Source organism: Gracilinanus agilis, chromosome 5, assembly GCF_016433145.1.
Source record: "Gracilinanus agilis isolate LMUSP501 chromosome 5, AgileGrace, whole genome shotgun sequence".
Lineage (NCBI taxonomy): Eukaryota > Metazoa > Chordata > Mammalia > Didelphimorphia > Didelphidae > Gracilinanus > Gracilinanus agilis.
The window spans coordinates 235,677,537-235,697,732 of record NC_058134.1 but is presented as its reverse complement, the minus strand read 5'-3'; the positions used below and the strand labels follow the sequence as shown (position 1 = coordinate 235,697,732).

The 20,196-nt window shown below is 42.8% G+C and overlaps 1 protein-coding gene across 4 annotated transcripts in view; it reads right to left on the bottom strand.

Moving 5' to 3' along the window:
* Nucleotides 1-20,196, bottom strand: part of NTN4 (netrin 4) — a 158,995-nt gene that overhangs the window by 51,754 nt on the left and 87,045 nt on the right. For all 4 annotated transcript variants that reach the window (XM_044678128.1, XM_044678129.1, XM_044678130.1 and 1 more), the window contains exons 4-5: nt 19,616-19,742; nt 13,245-13,433 (exon numbers count right to left, since the gene is read on the bottom strand). In XM_044678128.1, coding sequence (XP_044534063.1) covers nt 13,245-13,433; nt 19,616-19,742 — 316 coding nt within the window. The remainder of the gene's footprint in view (nt 1-13,244; nt 13,434-19,615; nt 19,743-20,196) is intronic.

Genomic DNA, 20,196 nt, shown 5'->3' with positions numbered 1-20,196 from the left:
AATTATTTTTTAAACCCTTAACTTCTGTGTATTGGCTCCTTGGTGGAAGAGTGGTAAGGGTAGGCAATGGGGGTCAAGTGACTTGTGCAGGGTCACAAGCTGGGAAGTGTCTGAGGCTGGATTTGAACCCAGGACCTCCCGTCTCTAGGCCTGACTCTCAATCCACTGAGCTACCCAGCTGCTTCCTCTTCTTCAGAGATTTGACAGGTAAACTATGAATATATAATCTTTTAAAATAACGTCGATAGTTTCTCTGAAAAATTTCGACAAGTTGTTCAATTTACCTGAATTTCCTTTTTAAAAAAAATCCTTACCTTCCATCTCAGAATCAAAATTATTGTTTCTAAGGCAGTGATGGCAAACCACTGACATGTGTAGCCATTTTTGATGACACGTGGCTGCATACAGAGAAGTCTGGGGCCACATGCCAAGGATGAAACATTTGCTGTAGTGTAGTGTAGACACTCTGCGCACTATAGATGACAATTCTACCTATATTAGTTTGCCTATTTTGGTTTATTAAATACAGTTATATATTGCAATTATACATTTGTGTTATTTAAACTATAAATATGGTGAAATTATGTTTTTTTTTTCTCAAAGTGACACACCACCGGAGTTATACTCGTTTTTTTGGCAAATTTTGACACATCAAGTTCAAAAGGTTGCCCATCACTGTTCTAAGGCATAAGTGTGGTAAGGACAAGATGATAAGGGATAAATGCCTTGCCCAGGGTCACATAGCTAGGGAAGTGCCTGAGGCTAGATTTGAACCCATTACCTCCCATCTCTGGGCCTGGCTCTCAAACTCCTGAGTCACCTAGCTGTCCCTTTCTTGAATTTCTATTAAGTAGTACCTAATGATTTAATTGACTAAGAAATCATGAGATCCTGGGGTGTGGGGACTTGGGAATGAGGTTGGCAAACTAAGGAAGACAAAGTTAGACATTCCTGAGGGGTCCATGCTTCCTGTCCTTCATAGCCCAATTTATGAATGCTTTAGCCAAGTACCTGACTCTCTGCTATGAAGCAAGACCAGTAGTGGAGGGATTTACATCTCCACTAACATTTTATGACTGTGCTTGAAAGGAGTAAGTTTAAAGGAAGCAAAGTGACTCAGTGGATGGTGAGTCAGACCTAGAGCCAAAGATACTGCATTCAAATGTGAACTCAGACACTTACTTCTTAGTTGTGTGACCCTGGGTAAGTCACTTAACCCCCATTGCCTAAGCCTTACTGCTCTTCTGCCCTGGAAACCATATTTAGTGTGGATTCTAAGACAGAAGGTACGGGATTAAAAAAAAAAAAAGGATTACGTCTAAAAGGTTACTCTGTCTTGTTAGTTTCCAGTAGGCTAATGTACTTTATAGTGTACTTTGTAGGCTAGTCTAGACACGGGAGAAGTATCGAACAGCCAACTGTATATGCCCTGGGCTAATGGTAAAGATTAGAGACATCGTTGCTGTTGTTTTTTCAATTGTGTCTGACTCTTTATGACCCCATTTGGGGTTTTGCTGGCCAAGATAATGGAGTACTTTGCTATTTCCTTCTTCAGTTCATTTTACACATGGGGAAACTGAGGGGAAAAGGGTAAAGTGACTTATCTGGGGTTACACATCTAGGAAGTATCTGAGGCCATATTTGATAAGGTCTTCCTGACTCGAGGTCTTGGTGCTCTATCAGATGAGCCACCTAACTGTCCTGAAGATTGGTAGAAGTGTCTAAAAAATAATCAGGAGCTGGGAACTTAAAGTGCCTTCTTTTTATGTTTCTCAGCGATGCCAAAGAACAGATTAGAATGATTAGAGAAAAGGTCTGGTGAAGGTGGGAACAAAACTTTCTTGTTTAAAGGGTACCACCCAACCGCCCCCAAACCAACAGTCCTATCCAACGTCTTCATCAACCTGAATTTCTTTAATATGATTTCATGGAACTGTTCAGGCTTTAAAAAAAATTCTTAGCCAAAATGGAGGGGTCCAAAAGTAAACTGCTACCCTAATAATGATCCTGCCCAAGCACACTCTATCTTCCTCTGCTGTTACACCGTTCCTGTAGTACCCAGTCTAAAATGATGGTTCCCCCCTATTATTTTAATGTAGGAAGAGCCTGGTTGAGTCCATTTCTCTTCTCAGCCCTAAACTGAGTTCATCGAGTTTGCATTTTCCCATCTTATGGACCCCGAGTGCACTGAGGCTTGTTTCCGAGCTAAAGAAGTCCATTCCGTTTCAATGCTCTCTAACAGCCCTAAACAAAACAAACAGCTTCTCTGGAATCCACAGGAGTGGCTTCTTGGCTATGGAAGCCAGTAGTTGAACGGCTGTTTCCCAACAGTAGACTCTGTATAAGGCTGAATGAAGAGGAAGTGAGAATAAACAGGGATGATTTAATTGCCCCTAGGAATAAATCTATTGGCTAGATCCGGTTCAGAACTCTGTTTATTCTGGTTCGGTCTCATTATCAACACAATCTTTGACCAGTAACTGAAAGTACACATTGCTTGACCACAACATAAAGTACTTAGTGGGAGAATGGAAGAGGGGGGAAGAAAAGGGGCCTGGGAAAGTTGGAGGTTCCCTTTTCTACTTGGGAGTGGGTGAGTTCACTCTCCACATGGTCCCAATTTATTAGTCCTAACAAATGAGTTAAATCTTACTTCATTTTCTAATTTAGCTCACTAATGGCCATGAGGTCAGGAAGGAAGATGAGATCTACATCCTTGTACGTGGAGGCCTAACTTCTCTTTCAGCACCTTTACAGGAAAAAGAAGAACAACCTCCCCCCAAGGTTTCTCTGATCTATGTTTATCTTGTGACTAAAAAGCATGAAGGAGCAGTCTGACGCTATGCCTCCTCCCCACTGCCGTCCCTCTGCAATCATAGAAATCGCCCCAGACTGCTTGGAAGAGTTACTCTTGCTGGGCCAATAAATGCCAAGAAGAAAGACCCTTAGGGGTGGGGTAAGGGTGGAGCTTCACATTTATTTATTTTTCTGGCATTGCAACAGATGGTAGATAGCCCATGCCTGCTAGACATTGTGTACCATTAATTCCTGTATGTGAATGTTCAGTTAGATGCAGCCTTCTAGAAATGAAGGGGACCTGCAGGTCACTAAGGATCATCATTTTGTGGATGAGGGTATTGAGCTTCTTTGAAGGATGCTTGTGATTGACCGTGCCGGGGAGTGTGGGACAAACACCTAGTGCTACTAATCCATACATGAGAATCTCTACAGGAAGCATATTGACTTGGACTTAACATGGAATGTCATCTGCGTTTTCTTTTATTTCTATTTAGCTTGTTAAATATTGCCCAATTTCATTTTTTTAAGCACAATACTGTGCATTGGTTTCAAAGTAGAAGAGCAGTAAGGGCTAGACAATGGGGGTTAAGTGACTTGCCCAGGGTCACACAGTATTGGAAAGTAGATTTGAATCTAGGACTTTTCATCTCTAGAGCTGACTCTCAATCCACTGAGTCACTAAGCTATTCCTGTGCCCCAAATTCATTTTAATCTGCTTAGGACCACACTTGGGAGTGTTGCTGCAGTATATCTGTTATCTACATCTTAAAGGACTCCCTTACAAGTACTCCATGTGGATCTGGCTCCACTGTCTATAGGAGAGTCACCGAGTTGCCAGTTTCCCTTCGTGAATCTCTTTTTTTATTTCTAAGGATCTATTTATGAATGTGCATATGCAGGGAATTTAGTATTAACTGAAGAAGCCAGTGATGGAGAGGAATAAGCAGTGTGTCAGGAAGTCAGAAGATCTGGATTCTAGTTCTGGTTTTGCCATGTGTTAGCTGTGGAAACTTGGAAAAATCACTTAATATTTTCCGAGTTTCAGTTTCCTCCTTTGGAAAATGAAAAGGTTGGGGAATGGCTAAACCAATCATGGAACACAAATGTCATATTACTGAACTGGAAGGAGGGGGAAAAAGTAAATACGAAGAAGTCCAAGCAACTTGGAAAGATGATTTGAACTGATGTGCAGTGAAGAAAGCAGAATCGAGAAATATATATATAATTGCTACAGCAGTTTGCATGTCAAGAATAGCCAAAATTGGGGGCGGGGCAGCTAGATAGCTCAGTGGATAGAGCACCAGGCCTGGAGTTAGTAGAGCCTGGGTTCAAATCTGGCCTCAGACACTGTCTAGTTGTGCGACTCTGGGCAAGTCATCTAACTCCATTTCCCTAGCCCTTGCCCTTCTGGCTTAAGAGTTGTTACTAAGACATAAAGTAAAGGTTAAAGGAAATAATAGCTAAAATGGAATCGAATGCTGCATAATTATAATGACCAAGGTTGCTCCTGGAGAGGAGTTGAGAACATGCACATCCTTCCTTTCATAGGAGAGGTTGGAGTGCTGCTTATGTTGTCAGACGTGGCCACTGGCTTAGTTGGTTTTGTTGAACTTAAAAAAAAAATCTTTGTTACCTTTGCATTTTTCTTATACCTCCATGGCTTCCTCTCCCTTCTGTATTTTCTCAGCTGAGGACTTTTCTTCACATTTCACTGAAAAAATTTGGGGCTATTTTCTGAGAGCTTCATCTTCCTTCCTCATCTCACGTCACTCAAATACCTTCTCCCACTATTTCCTCCATCCTTGTCTCTCATGAAGAGGTAGCTTTTCTATTTATTTAGTTTTGATTTTACTTTTATTATCATGCAAAACCTACTTCCATATATTGGTCCTTGTTCTAAGAGCACACTCATACAAACCCAAACCCCCAAATAAAACCAAAGATACATTGATGTGAAAGATATTCTTCTTTGATCTGTAGCCATCCAACTGCAGCAGTTCTTTCTCTGAAGGTGGATGCCACTCCCTGTCATAAGTCTTTCAGGATTGTCCCAGATCAAAGAAGTAGCCTTTTTTCTTGCCAAGGCAAACCCTTTTACATGCCCAAGCGATCCCATTCAATCCTGTCTTCTCCAGCATGTTATCCCCCTATCATGCCCATTCTCTAACTATTTTTCAGCCTCCTCCTACTAGATGCTTTTCCTGCTCTCTACAGACATGTCCATGTCTCTTTCATCCTCAAAACAACCCATTTGTTCCACTTATTCCTTCTAGCTCTCATCTTCTTTGTGGCTTCTGGGAGAAGGCTCTCTAGGAGGGGGTGCCTCCACTTCCTTTACTCTCAGTTTCTTAACTCTGCAGAATGGCTTCCAAACTCATTCGGTTGAAGTTACCCTCTCTCAGAAGCCATCAGTGATCTCTCGGTCGCCAAATCTAGTGGTCTCTTCTCAGTCTTTATCTTTCTTGACCTCTCTGCAGTCTTTGACACTGTCTTCTCTCTACATGACCTCGACATTGCTTTCTGCTGTCAGGCAGCTCCTCCTCAGGCTCCTTTGTTGGATTTTCATCCAGGTAGGTGGTAGTGCCTGAGAAACATGGGTTAGTCTTGGTCCCCTGGGGCTCTGCCCCAGCCTCTATTCTCTTCTTCATCTCTACTATTTCACTTGTGATCTCATCATCATCCACGGATGCAATTATGTCTCTATATCTCCAATCTATCTATCCAGGCCCAATTCTCTCCTAAGCTTCAGGCTCACACATCAAATGGCCACTATACATTTCCCATCAGATGTCCCGCAGATGTCTTAAACTCAACATATCCAAAGCTGAACTCGTTATCTTTCTTCCCAAAATGTCCTGCCTTCCTAACTTCCTTTTTACTATTGAGGGGGTCACTATCTTCCCAGTCATGTTCTCTGAGCCCCCATATCCAGTTTGCTGCTAAGTCTTATTGATTCTGCTTTTGCAGTATCTCTCCTCTATGCCTCCTCCTCTCCTCTGACCCTACTACAGCCCTGGTGCTGGTCTTTGCCCTCTCACAGCCACACTATTACAACAGCTATTGTGGCCTGCCTGCTTCAAGTCTCTCCCCACCCCAATCCATTCTCCAGGTAGCTGTCAAAGTGATCTTATGGTGCAGGTCTGACCATGTCACCCTTGCCGCAAGTCAACTGACTCTACTATGGCTCCCTATTACCTCTAGGATCCAACAAAAATCCTCTGTTTGGCTTTTAAAGCCCTACAGGTTGTGACTCCTTCTATCTTTTCAGTCTTTTTCTTCTTTCCTTCCCCCACATGGCCTCTCTGATCCAGTGACACTGACCTTGCTGTTTTTTTGCACAAGTCCTCTGCCTCTAGAGTGCCCACATTTCACTGCTTATTTCTCAGACCTGGAATGCTCTTTCTCTCTCTCTCTGTCTCCATCTCTGTCTCTGTCTGTCTGTCCCTGTCTCTCTGTCTGTGTTTGGATTTTTTCTGTGTAAGTTATCCAATGTTAATGTTTTCCTCTTGTTCTTTCTCTTGGTTAGTTCTTGGGCATTGCTTGCCATTATTATGCTGATTTTTCTTTCTCAGTCAGAAGTCTGGGTGAGGTGGGCAGGCTCTCTGTGTATAGAGCTGTGGAGCAATTTTTGCCCGAGTCACAACACTGTGCCGCCCCTCTCAGCTTTATCCTCATGCCCACGTTCTGAGCTCTTTAGGCTCCTGGGGTCTCAAGTGTAGCTGTTCTCAGGGTCAAGCCTCCTGATGGTCCCCTTGCTTGCTCCTCTGCCTGAGAGCACTGCTGCTTCCACAGTCTGTCACCCCTCCACTCTAGGTCCTCGCCCAAGGTCCATGCTCAAGGTCCCCACTCAAAGTCCTCATTCTTTAGCCTCTTGGGGTCTTAAGTCTTGCTGCTCTCCGGAGCAGGCCCTGGTGATCCCAGTTAGCTGCCAAGAACTTAGTGAATGCTCCATGCTTACTTTAACTCTTGTACACTGGCTCTGGCACTGTAGGTGGGGGTAAGGGAGGGTTAATTAGCTTGCATTTTAGGGAGAGCTATTTCACCCCCTCATAGCATGGGAATGCCCAAATCCCACAAACTAATGCTGCGCCCTATTGCAGGATCCCTTTGTTCATCTGGATTTGGTTTTTCTGTCCTTTTGAGGTATCATGTATGGGTTGGTTAGGAGAGTTAAGCTCCCTGCTTCTACTCTGCAGCCATCTTAACCCAGAAGTCTCCCTGTCTCTCTCTGTCTCTTTGTCTCGTCTCTCTACCTCTTTGTCTGTCTGTCTCTGTCTCTCTGTGTCTCTCGGCTTATTAGAAATCCCACCTCCTGCAAGAAGCCTTTCCCATTCATTCTGTGGTTGTTCTTGTGTCAATTCAGTTGTGTCTGACTCTTTGTGACTCCATTTGGGGTTTTCTTGGCAGAAATACTGGAGTGGTTTGCCATTTCCTTCTCTTGCTCATTTTTCAGATGAGAAAACTGAGGTAAACAGGTTAGGTGACTTGTCCAGGGCCACAGAGCAAGTGTCTGAAATTGGATTTGAATTTGTGAAGATGAGTCTTACTCCCAGCCTTCCTATTTCTTCTGCTGATTATCTCCGAATGGGTGTGTGTGTATACATATGTATACACACACACATTTATGACATATATTTATATAATATTACATATATAGTGTATATATATATAAATAGATATGATGTAAACCATATACAATATGAATGTATGTGTGTAAATACACATAACCCCAAGCTCACATATAGCAGATAGAAACTATGCATGATGCCTCCCTCCTTAGAATGTAAGCTCCTCGAGGTCAGGGACCGTTTCTGCCTCCCTCCGCATCCCCAGGGTGCCGACTTGATTTGACGTGAGAAAAAAAGCTCAGGAGGTGGGTGGAGATTTTTTGAAGGGTATTATGTTACAACAAAAGAAAAAAGAGAGGGAAGAGAAGGCAATAAGCATTTGTAATAAGTGCCTGCCCATGGACAGTTCTGAAGAAGAGACTGAGTACCGTGAGTCAGACCCTGTACTAGGCGAGGGAGAATTCGGATTGAATTGTAATGATTTCCATCTTTTGATCATTACAGGCTAGAGAGTTCCGCCCTCAAGGACAATCCACTCCAATGAAAGGCCACCCATGGAAGGGTGCCAGAAAGGAACTCACGGAGGCCATAGTGAGGCAGTCAGGGAGAGGCTGAGAGGACTGAACTCTGGTAAGAGAAGGCAAATGCTCACCTCTCAGAGCCAGGGGACCCGGAAAGAGCCCAAGGTCCCTGTGGAAGGTATATAAGGAGGAGGAGGATGGCTGCAGAGCAGACAGTAGGGGAAGAAGCTGGCTAGGACTCCACCAAGAGAAGACAACAGCTCACCTATCAGAGCTGGGGGATCCAGCGGTGGAGTCCAAGGTTCCAGCAGGAGGAAGATGAGAATGATGGTTGGGGAGTAGACAGCATGGTGCAGAGACAGCCAAGAAGATGAAATGACTTGTCACAGAGGTAGCAAATGAGATCTGGACTAGGTTTTCTAGGCTGCCATTTCAGTGCTCTTTCCACCACACGGTATTATTTACTCCCATTTATAGTAGAGTCGAATCAATAAATCTGAACAAATACAAATGAGTTCTCTCAGATGCCTTCCTATACGACCAGAGAGGGGAGGTTAGGAGGCTGAAGTGGAAGAAGGAGTGAAGAGAGAGAGAAAAGGACAAACTCTGAAGAAGTGATAATTTCTCCAGAGTTTGTAGTCCTTGAATTTTCACTGGGCATTCCCAGCACACACGGTTTATCAAATTAGATAATACGCACAAATATTTCCAAAGCTTAAAACATCAAATGAAGGCTATTTTTGTATACCTCAGCTTTCATGATTTTTAGAGTTTTAAAAAATAAATGTGTCTAAGCTCAAAAAGTTATTAAAAATAATATCTTTAATAGATTTGGCAACTGAGGTACAGAGAAAAAGTGACTTGTTTAGGGTCCCACAGTTAGTTAAGTGTCAGAATCAGAAGTGTACTATAGTATAATGCATCCAAATGACGACTTTCAAGTCAAGGATCTGAGTTCAAATCTTAGCTCCTTCATTGTGTTACCTTGAGCAAGTTATTTAACCTCAGTTTCCGCATTTATAAAATGAAAGGGGTGTAGATGAATAAATGAAGAAGCATTTGTTAAACCCTTACCAGGTGTCAAATGTATGCTAAATTACTGGTTCGTTGGCCAAAATCTATAAAGTCTTTTAAGAGAGCTGACTAAAAAGAAGGAACTGTTGGAGTCTGAATGCAGATCAAAGTATACCATCTTCCATTTTGCTTCCTTCGTAAACTTTTTATTATATGTGTGATAGGTGTCTTCTGTTATAACATGAGCAATATGGAAATATGCATTTCTTGAAAGCACTGGCATAACCTTTATCAGACTATTTATCACCTTGGGAGGGGTGGGGAAGGAAGGGAAGGAGACAATCTGAATCCCAAGTTGGAAAACAGTTGTCAAAAATTGGTTCTACATGTAACTGAAAAATGTTTTTTAAAGAGAGCCGGCTAAATAAATGTTAAATGACTATTAAGAGGGCAAAGTAATTCTTATTTTCCTATCTCTCTCCTTTTTATGTTACTAAAATTAAGGGATCTTTTAGATTTTTAGAGTGAGGGTCGGCAACCTTTTTACATTAAGTAGGATTATGGGGCATAACTTGAAAATAGAATTCTATTTTAAAAACAACAATAATCCCCAAACAAGAGGTATTTATTTTGGCCCTGGTTACTTGGGCAAAATTCCCACTTAAAACATTTTTATTTTAAGGCTCGGCCATTTTTTCTTTTGTTTTTATAAATTGTGTCCCTGTTGGATCCTTCTGTGGGTTCTTCAATTTTCCTTCCTTTGTATATCACGCTTTACAAACAAACCTTTTAAAAAATAAGTACTTTCTATGTCCCTTGTGAAATAAATGGCTTGTAACATTGTAGTAACCAATGGATACCACATTATCTTCTTGCTTTTTAGAATGGGGGATATGACAATGCTCATTCATTCCCTTTCCTTCCAACATTCACAGGAACAACAAAAGGCATCAGTCCAGGTCCCATCAATGATTATTATTGAAACAAAACTCTTACCTTCTATTTTAAAAACAATATGGCGTACTAACTGTGTGTCAGACCCTCTATTAGGTGCAGAGGATTGTGGAAAATTAATATTGAATTGTAATGATTTTAGATTTCAGTTGCTACAGGATAAGATGATTCCTGCCCACAAGGATGTTACACTCTAATGAAAGACCACACATAGAAGGGTGCTAGAAAGGAATCGAGGGAACTTATCACGGAAAAATGATAAGGGTAGGCAATTTGGGTTAAGTGATTAGGAAATTACTCAGGTCACATTTGAACCCAGGTCCTCGTGACTCCAGCCCCGTTCTCTATCTACTGAGTTATTTAGGCTCCCCAACCTATACATGATAGAAGAGACTTTTTGTTGCAAACTGGATAAGAGTTTTTCAAATTAAAATCAGCTTCTGCCTTAAAAATAAGGCACTTCCACAATGACCCAGGACAATTCTGAGGGATTTATGGTAAAGACACTACCCACATTCAGAGGAAGGACTGCAGGAGAGGAAACATATAAGAAAAACAACTGCTTGAACGCATGGGTCAGGGTGGACACGATTGAGGGTGTGGACTCGAAACTACCACACCAATGCAACTATCAACAATTTGGAAATTGGTCTTGATCAAGGACACATGACAAAACTAGTGGAAATGTGCATCGGCCATGGGTGGGGGGAGTGCGGGGGGCGAAGGGGAAAGGAAGAGCATGAATCATGTAACCATGTTGAAAATGAATATTAATAAATGTTTGGAAAAAAAATTAGGCACTTCCCAATGGCTAATTTAGAAGAGTGATTCTGCCCTCCACCCTCAAAAGGAACTGGGGAACAGGTCACAGAGACCCTAAAATGGGGGAAAAGTCATTTTCAGTGGACTTTAATGAGATTCCCACCAATTCTACAAACATGCAGTTCCTATTATGTGTTAGGTACTATGTTGACCAAACCAAAATGAATCAGTTCTTGTTCTTCAAGAGCTGATGGTTTATTGGTAACTACCTGACAAGCCTGGGAAGAGCCTTGGGAAGACATCCTTGGGCCAATCTGCTCCAGCTCTCGCCTCCCTCTAACTACCTTCCAGACTTGCCTCTGCAGTTTCTCTCTCCCCTAGTACATATACTCTCCCATAGCTCCCAGGCTCCTCTTCATCGCTACTTAGTTTAAGTCAGGTCATGGAATGACATGGACTCTGTTGATTTGACTTTTTTTCAAAATTGTCTTTTCTGGATTTATGCCAACAACGCAGCGGAAGCTCCAACTACTCTTTAAGACTTAAATCTTTTGAGGTGAGAAAGTAATGAATGGCAGACCTCTTATTAGAAAGGGGGCTATGACAATACTCATTCGCTCCCTTTCCTTTCAACATTAATACAAACTGGAAAGGGCAGCGGCCTAGGTCCCATCAATTATTATTTTAAAATATTTTCTAGTTAAATTTAATTATAAAACAATTATAAAAATAAACTAATAAAATTAAATAAAATTAAAATATTAAAAATATTAAAAAAAACTTTTACCTTCTGTTTTAAGATCAATACTGTGTACTATGTGTCCAACCCTGTGCTAGGTGCAGAGGATTGTGGAAAATAAATACTGAATTGTAATGATTTTAGATTTCAGTCATTGCAGGATGCACAGTGAAATGTTTAGTTCCAGGGAAAGCAAAATCCTTTCTGTTCTTTAAGTGATCGACATTAGAATGGCAGCACGGCAATTTGCAAGTGACCTTTCTTTTTCATTTCATTAACTGAATTCTGTTTATATTTTTGGGTCAGTTTGTAGTCTTCTTATTAATTAAAAATTAATCTTCTAAGTTAGGGGTCAGCAAACTATGGCCAGGGCCAAATCCAGGGCCTGTTTTTGTGTGGCCAGTGAGCTAAAAATGGTTTTCACATTTTAAACTACAATAAATCTTTATTTTAAAATGTAAAAACCACTCCACGTTCTCTCGCCATAATTTATGGCTTTTCTTGGCTTACTCTTTTTCTAAGTGGTTATTTCTTGATAATTCTTCCTTTAATCTCTCTCTCTTAGCTAAATCTTTATCCTTTTTTCTTGTTTTCTACTGTTTTATATCATGGTGCTCTCATCTGATAATATTACTAAAGAGGTAGTGGGCAGAGGGATGGGTTTGGAGGCAAGAAGACTTGGGTTCAGATCTTGCCTCTGATACATATTGATTGTGTGATGTACATCAAGTCACATTTAATCTTTCAAAACTCTTGGCAACTCTCTAAGAGCTGAGGTCACCTCGAGAGAAGCTACTGCCTTGCATTGATAAAGTTTTCTATATCAGTAAAATAAGAGGCTCTCTTTGTTCTGATCTTATCACTCATGATGAACAGAACAGGCAAGCCAGAATAGCTAAAGCAGCAAGGCCCCCTGAGGGACAAACAGGAGGCAGCATGGCCCAAGCAAGTCGAACCCCCATCCCCATCTTGACCACCAACTCCCTTCCAACCTTGAAGAAAACATTCGAGGACCTTAAACCCCAAAGCCTCGAGAAGAACCATGCTTTCAGCCCAGTGCCCTCAGACATCATCCTGGGAGATGAAGAGCCACTCCTGTAAGGGCTACAGCCACAGCTACTAAAGACCAGGAAAGGAAAGTCCTTCCTGCTCAAATCTTTGCCACTATCAGAAACTCAGAGGATTCTATCAGTGGAAATCACATGAAAGAAGAGGTATCACCATCCATTTTGCCACTGAACCCTAAGACTGAGTTGTAGGTAAAACTTTCCATTTATTGTCTTCCCCCATGAGAATGGGAGTTCCTTGAGGGCAGGGCCTGTCTTACCATTTTATTTGTACATCCTCCCTTTCTTCCTTCCTCCCTCCCTCCCTCCCTCCCTTCCTTCCTTCCTTCTTTCCTTCATCTCTCCCTCCCTTCCCTCCATCCCTTCCTCCTTCCTTCTCTCCTTCTCTCTTTCTTCCTTCTTTTCTTCCTCCTTCTATTCCGTACTCCTTCCTTTCTTCTGTTTCTTCCTTTTCCCTTCCTTCCTTCCCTCCCTCTGTTCCTCCTTCCCTCCCTCTTTTCTTTCTTTCTTCCTTCCTCCCTCCTTCTTCCTTCCTTCCTTCCTTCCTTTCTTCCTCCCTCCCTTCTTCCTTTTCTTCCTTTTCCCTTCTTCCCTTGTTTCCTCCCTTCTTCCATTTCTTCCTTCCTTCCTCCCTTCTTCTATTTCTTCTTTCCTTCCTTTCTTCCTTCTCTCCTTCCCTCCTTCCTTCTCTCCCTCCCTATAATTTTAGGCTTTTTCTTTGGTTCCCTATAATATAAAACAATAAACAGTGGAAGGCCTCTTCTCTTCATTCATTTCTCTTCTATTTTAACTCTTCCTTTCTTCCCGAGTAGTCACTCACATTTGCAGGCATCTGGAGCAGAGAAGGGTCTCCGGAGGTCCCGGTAGAATCCTGGTTTGCACCGCTGGCAGTGTTGGCCTTCTGTGTTGTGCTGACAGTTGTCACACACTCCACCACTGCGATTTCCTGATGCTCGCCATACATCTTTGTCAAAGTGACAGGTGTCAGCATGGCCGTTGCACTTGCAGGCTGGGGAAGAGGAGAGAAGGAAAGCACGTGGTTAGAAATGAGCCAGAAATGCCAGTTGCAATAGGACTTTTGGGGACAGTAAAGGCTATTCAGGGTAAAGTGGATTCCTGTTTTGAAAATAGTGACATTTCAAAATCCTTTATGTTCTAAGTAAACTGACAAAGTCAAAACTTGTCTGTTAAGCAAAGAAACTGTAGAACGCCACTAATTTCCAGAGCGGAGATTTTTGTTAGAGAAGTTACTACAGACCAAAAAGTCTCCCTTCTCTGCTGCAGAAAGCCTACCTTGATCATGACCCATCTCTGGGCCTCCTTTGGCCCCAGATGGTTCTGATTGCCTTAATGAATAACCAGTTTAACTGGTTGATGCCTTGAAAACTAGTGGAACATGACCACTTAGGAAAGAGATAATGACCTACTGATTGTTCCCTCCTCGGATTTCCTTTTGGCCCTTTCTCAGATCTCTCCTTTGCCTACATACTATACCTTATATTGCATGCATATGTGAGCGTGCTCTATTCCCCATATTAGACTATAGAATCCCTGAGGGCAGGAGTCAGATCTGTTTCATGCCTGAATCCTCCTTGACATCTGCCATGTTCCTTGAATACAGGAGCTTTCTAGGTGTTCATTGAATTTGGATTGGTTAAGCGAATACTCGGGAGATCTCCTCCAAAGTTCTGGTCAAAGTGCCATAAATATAAGAATTATTTTTCTTGGAATAATATTTCTGAGGTGCGGTTGAACTAGGGAGTATGAAGCTATAGGGTAGAGAAATCAAATTCCTTCAGAAACTACAAGTTCTCATTGTCAGCCAGCTACTACCATGTCTCGCAAGTACTAATTTCCCTAGAAGTATTCGTAGATTATTTTTCAATAGATTCAAGAAGCATGCTTCTTTTTGAGCAACTCCTTTCTAGAAAAAGGGTCAGAGTGGTCCTCTAGGAAACTGGCAAAAAAATGTTAAATTATTGTAAGTGATTTAGAATAAAATTATAAACTTCCCTATTGATTGCAATTCTTCTTTAAAATATTCTTGCCATTGTTTTTCAGTGTTTTCTCGATATATGATAGTGCTCTGGCTAGATTCTGTTGTTTTTTTAACCCTTACCTTCTATTTTTTTGAACCCATACCTTCCATCTTAAAATCAATACTAGGTATTGGTTTCAAGGCAGAAGAGCAGTAAGGGCTAGGCAGTAGGGGTCAAGTGACTTGCCCAGGGTCACACGGCTAGAAATTCTGAGGTCAGATTTTGAACCCAGGACCTCCCATCTCTAGGTCTGGCCAGATTCCTAATTTTTAAAGCCCCTAGTAAATATGATAAAGAACATATATTGAAGCTATAATGACTACAGATATAAACTAAGGGAAATCCTTAATATTTCTTGTAAAAAATGTCCCTAATTGATGCCTGGAAAAAAGGGGCTCATGATACCTAGCTTTAAATCTTAGAGATATGAGGCAAGTTTGTGTTAATATCAAGGTTTGGGGGGCAGCTAGGCAGCTCAGTGGATTGAGACTCAGGCCTAAAAGCAGGAGGTTCTGGGTTCAAATCTGACTTTAGACACATCCTAGCTATGTGACCTTGGGCACTGCCTAGCCCTTACTATTCTTCTGCCTTGAAACCAATATGCAGCATTGATTCAAAGATGGAAGGTAAGGGTTTAAAGAAATACCAGGGTTCGGTGGCCAGTGGATGGGAGAGGGCGGGACTCTGAGAATAGATGGATTTGGCAAAAATAAATTGAGTGATCCTGGCGGTGAACTCTAGGAAGGAGTCTAAACAGTGGCAAAGCAGACAGATGACTGGCCCAGGGAGACCATCCTTGTGAAGAGGGGAATATCCCAGCAAACAGGCAGAGCCCAGCATCAGCCCAGCCAGGGGGAGGCAGGGAGCAGGCAGGCAGTCAAGGCTGGCCCAGGGGACTGGGGACAGGTCGAGTATCTCGTGAGAACAAGGTCTCAGAGCCACAGGGCAAGGCAGCAAGAGGAGAGGAGAAGAGTAGTTGGACAAGACAAAGGCTCTGCTACTAGCTCTGGGCTAACACGGTGGGGTGAGTTGGTCATGATGAACATCAGCAAAAACACAACAGTGAGAGCGAGGGGACAAAGTGAGCAGGAGAAGAACCAGGAGGGACTTTTGATTGTTGTCTTTGTTCCATATGCCTACTACAGCGCTTTATCTATAACAGACATTTTTATTTGTAGAAACCTTTTTAAATTTAATGTAAGCAAAATGATTCCTTTTACATCTTGTAATATTCTCTGTCTCTTGCTTGGTCTTAAAATCTTTCCTTTCCCAGAGATCTGACAAGTACACTATTCTGTGTTCACCTAATTTACTTATAGTTTCCCTCTTTATATTCAAGTCGTTCACCCATTCTGAATTTATCTTGGTGTAGGGTGTGAGATGTTGATCTAAACCTAATCTCTCCCATATTGTTTTCCAAATTTCCCAGCAGTTTTTGTCAAATTTGTCCCCAAAGCTGGGCTCTTTGGGTTTATTGTATACTTATAATAAACATTTTTTAAAAAACCTTTTGCATTCCATCTTAGAATCAATACTACTTATTGGTTCCAAGGTTGAAGAGTGGCAAGGTCTAGGCAATGAAGATTAAGTGACTTGCCCAGGGTCACACAGCTAGGCTAGATTTGAACCCAGGATCTCTCATCTTTAGGCCTGACTCTCAATCTACTGAGCCATCTAGCTGCCCCCATGTAATAGACATTTAATAATTTCTTGATGAATGAATAGATCCTTGAGTTTTCTCCTTTGTAAGAGAATAAACAGGACAAATCCATACAGGGCAGGCTGCTGCCAACAGGAATATGTCCAATTTTGGAGGTTAATTCAATTCCTTAGAGAGAAATTAGCCTTGACAATAGAGGAAGCATTTAGGAATCATAATCCTGGTCGGCAAGCCCATAATAACGGCTTAGAACGAATGCTTTAGTTAGAGACATCTTCCCACATCGTGCCGCTGGCAGCCTGCCCAGCTCTCTGTAATCATATTGTTCAGGCTCCATGTGCTATTAATCAGTGCCATCGGCTGCTCATCCATAATCTTGCTCAGGCACTCCCTTAACAGCAACAACAAAAGATATTCTTTTCCAGCCATTATGAAGTTGATGAGATATTTTATAAAGTACAGTAGCTTGATTAGGCTGGAAAAACTGGAGACAAAGTTGTAAAACCTGGGCAAAACAACGCTTGGATTTGCCGCCATGATTCAGCCCCTCCCTAGCCCCAGTCCTCCACCACCTTCTCCCTGCTGTCCCTGGGGACATGCACACGCACCCCTGGCTGCCAGGGAGAGGGCAGCACTGTTTATTATGGAATCTGGCTTATTGTCCAAAGTGCCCTTCGTGGAACCTTTGTCTTGTTTGAGGAGATTTCATCACCAAAGAGGGAGTTTTCCGGACCAGTGAAGTCACTGGTCCCATCTCTAGTTGTATTCTTAAGTCTAAAGTAGGGAGGGCAGGATCTAGAATGCTAGCAGCTCCGATCACCCACCTCTAGTCACTTCATGTATCTAGCCAGCTTGTTTTACAAAATTGATCAATTAATTTGAAAAGCACTAAAAAAGAACCTTTTATGTGTCATGCACGGCGCAAAGACTGAGGCTACAATACAACAAAAGCATCCCTATTCTTTGGGAGTTTGCATTCTCATGGGGGGATGCAAGTACAACATAAGCAGAATAAATTAAAAAAGAATATGGTGAGGGACCAGTTGGGTGGCTCAGTAGATTGAGATGTCCAGTAGTACTCATTTAGTAGATGATTAGTCTAGAGATGGGAGAACCTGGGTTCAAATCTGGCTTCAGATACCTCCTAGCTGTGTGATCCTGGGCAAGTCACTTAATCCCTACTGCCCAGCTCTTACCACTCTTCTGCCTTGGAACCAATACACAGTATCAATTCTAAGACAGAAGGAAAGGGTTTAAAAGAACGCATGGGTCGGGGTGGACATGATTGGGGATGTGGACTCGAAACTACCACACCAATGCAACCACCAACAATTTGGAAATAGGTCTTGATCAAGGACACATGACAAAACCAGTGGAAATGTGCATTGGCCATGGGTAGGGGGAAAGCGGGGGGTGAAGGGGAAAGTAGGAGCATGAATCATGTAACCATGTTAAAAATGAATATTAATAAATGTTTAAATTTAAAAAAAAAGAACAAGACAGAATACAGTAGATAGAGAGCTCTCTTTAAGTCAGGAAGACCTAGGTTCAAGACCTGCCTATGTGACCTTGGGCCATTCACTGAACATCTCCATGTCCCAGGAAATTCCCCAGAACTAAGAATTGCAAATAATAGTAATAATTATGTTAGTTAGCATTATGGAGCACTTTTTAAATTTTATCTCCTTTTATCCTCAGAAGAATCCTGGGAGGTAGGTGCTATTATCATCCCCATTTTGCTGTTGTTCAGTAGTGCCTGACTTTCTACGACTCCATGGACCAGAGCTATACATGGAGTTTTCTTGGCAAAGACACTGGAGTGATTTGCTATTCCTTCTCCACTTGATCCTTCTTGTCAGGGAATCAGAGATTAAGTGACTTGTCCAGTCACATAGGTAGGAGTGTCTCTGGCTGCATTTGAACTTAGGTCTTCCTGACTCCAGCTCCAGCACCCTATCCACTGAATTCCCTAGCTGTCTCCTAGGCATCCAGACTTGCTCAAGGTCACCCAGTTAGGAAGTATCTGAGGCTGGGTTTGAACTCAAGTCTTTCTGACTCCAGGCTGAAACCACCGAGCCACAGCCCCCTCTGTTATCTCCATTTTACAGATAAGGAAACCAAGGCAGAAAGACATTTAAGTGACTTGCCAAAGATCACACAGTTAATGAGTAGCTGTATTCTGGATCTGAACTCATATCTTCCTGATTCTGGATCCAGCACTCTAACCTTTGCACTGCCCAGTGGATCTGCCTTGTTTGAGGAAATTTCATCACTGAGGAGCAAGTTCCCTGGATCAATAAAATCACTGGTCCCATCTCTATCTGTATTCTTGAGTATAAAGTAGGGAGGGCAGGAGCGACTGGGGAGGGGTGAGGGAAAGCTTCAAAAAGAAGGCTCTGCTTGAGTTGTGAGTTGAAGGAAAATGGAGATTCTAGGAAGCAGAGGAGAGAAGAGAGCCCGAGGGAAGCCAGTACAAAGGTCCAGGGATGGACAATGGAATAGCTAGTGTGAGGAGCAGAGAAAAGGCCGGTTTGGCTGGACTGGAGAATGCTGGGGAGGGGGGAAAGACAGGATGGGGCAGGTTAACAAGGGATTTCAGCCTCAAAAAAGGAGCCCAGAAGTAATAGGGAGCCAAGGGAGGTTACTGAATAAGGGGCCTCATTAGGTCAGATCTATGCTTAAGGGAAATCATTTCAGCAAGAGTGTGGAGAATGTGGTGGAAGGAGACCAGAGATACCCGTTGACACAGGCAGACCAATTAGGATAAATGAGCAAAAATCTAGATGGCAGGTGATGAGAGCCTGTGTTGAATGGAGACAAGGATCAGATGGTAGAGATGGGAAAGCAGAAATGGGGACATTTGGTGGCTGATTAGCTGTGTAGAATGTGGAGTCGAAGATAATGGTGAGGCCAGGAAGCTGGAATCCTGGGAAAATCATGGGAGCCCTTGAAGGAAAGAGGAGTGTTTGGAAGAAGGTTATTATGCTTGGGGGGAAAGCTAATCATTTCTGTTTTGGGTGTGTTGAGTTTGAGGTATTTCCCAAAGGTCCGGTTTGGTAAGTCCAAAGGAAAATTGTTGACTCGGGATTGAAGCTCAGGGAAGAGACTCGGGCTCTCCAGAAATCTGGGAGTTATTGGCATAGACAGAGAATTCTACTCTGGGAAACTGATAGGGCCACCAAAAGAGAAAGAGGGTAGAGAAAGGAGAAGCACCCTCAGGGTACGGTCATTCCTCTGTGCAGCTATGATGGAATGGAGGAGCATCATGGAATTAGCGCTGGGCTCCCCCAGAGGATCTAAGCAAACAGGCCACCCAGTCCTGGTAGAGTGGGCACCCTGGCAGTGCCAGCAATGGCTGGGGCGACATGGGCTCTGTTGGAGGAAGTTCTAATTGTCTGCATTCTCCCACCCTGTTGCCTCTGAAGACTCGGGGGACGAGAGTGTTCTTTACAAAGAAGGCTTCTGCGTGCCCGGGATTTGTCACTTACTTACTTCTGCATTCGTTCGGGGCCCCTGTCTTGCCATTTGCAGCCTGCCAGGGCCGGTCGTTGTAGAGGGGGGCACAGTACTGGCAGTGGGAGCCTGCAGTATTGTGCTTACACGCACACTTTCCATGCACCTATGAACAAAAATAAATCAGAGCCATGATTGCAGGGGGTGCCAGGGAAGAGAGCGCTTCCCACAGTCTAGGCCACAGGGTCTGGCTCAGGCCTCTGGATATTTATTTGTTTTGAAGAATTAATTGCAATCCCAGCAGATCCTGTGTTCAGTGTAGTTTGGGATTTTTGGAGATTAAATATCACTTTCCCCCCCACCCCCGATTATTGGATGTGGGGTCCTAATTTGCAAATCATAAACCAAGCCATTTTTTCAGGGGGTACCGAAGGCATCTGGAGGCAAATTAACATGCAGATCTGTGATCAAACCAACCCCAAATATTTACTGAGTCTCTACTATGTGAAAGGCACCAGGCTAGGCACCTTGGGGGATACAAAGCAATATACTTTTCGGTTATTGCTAGAGAAGTATTAGGGGTGGTCAAAGGAGGGAGAGATCATCACGGGCCAGGTGGC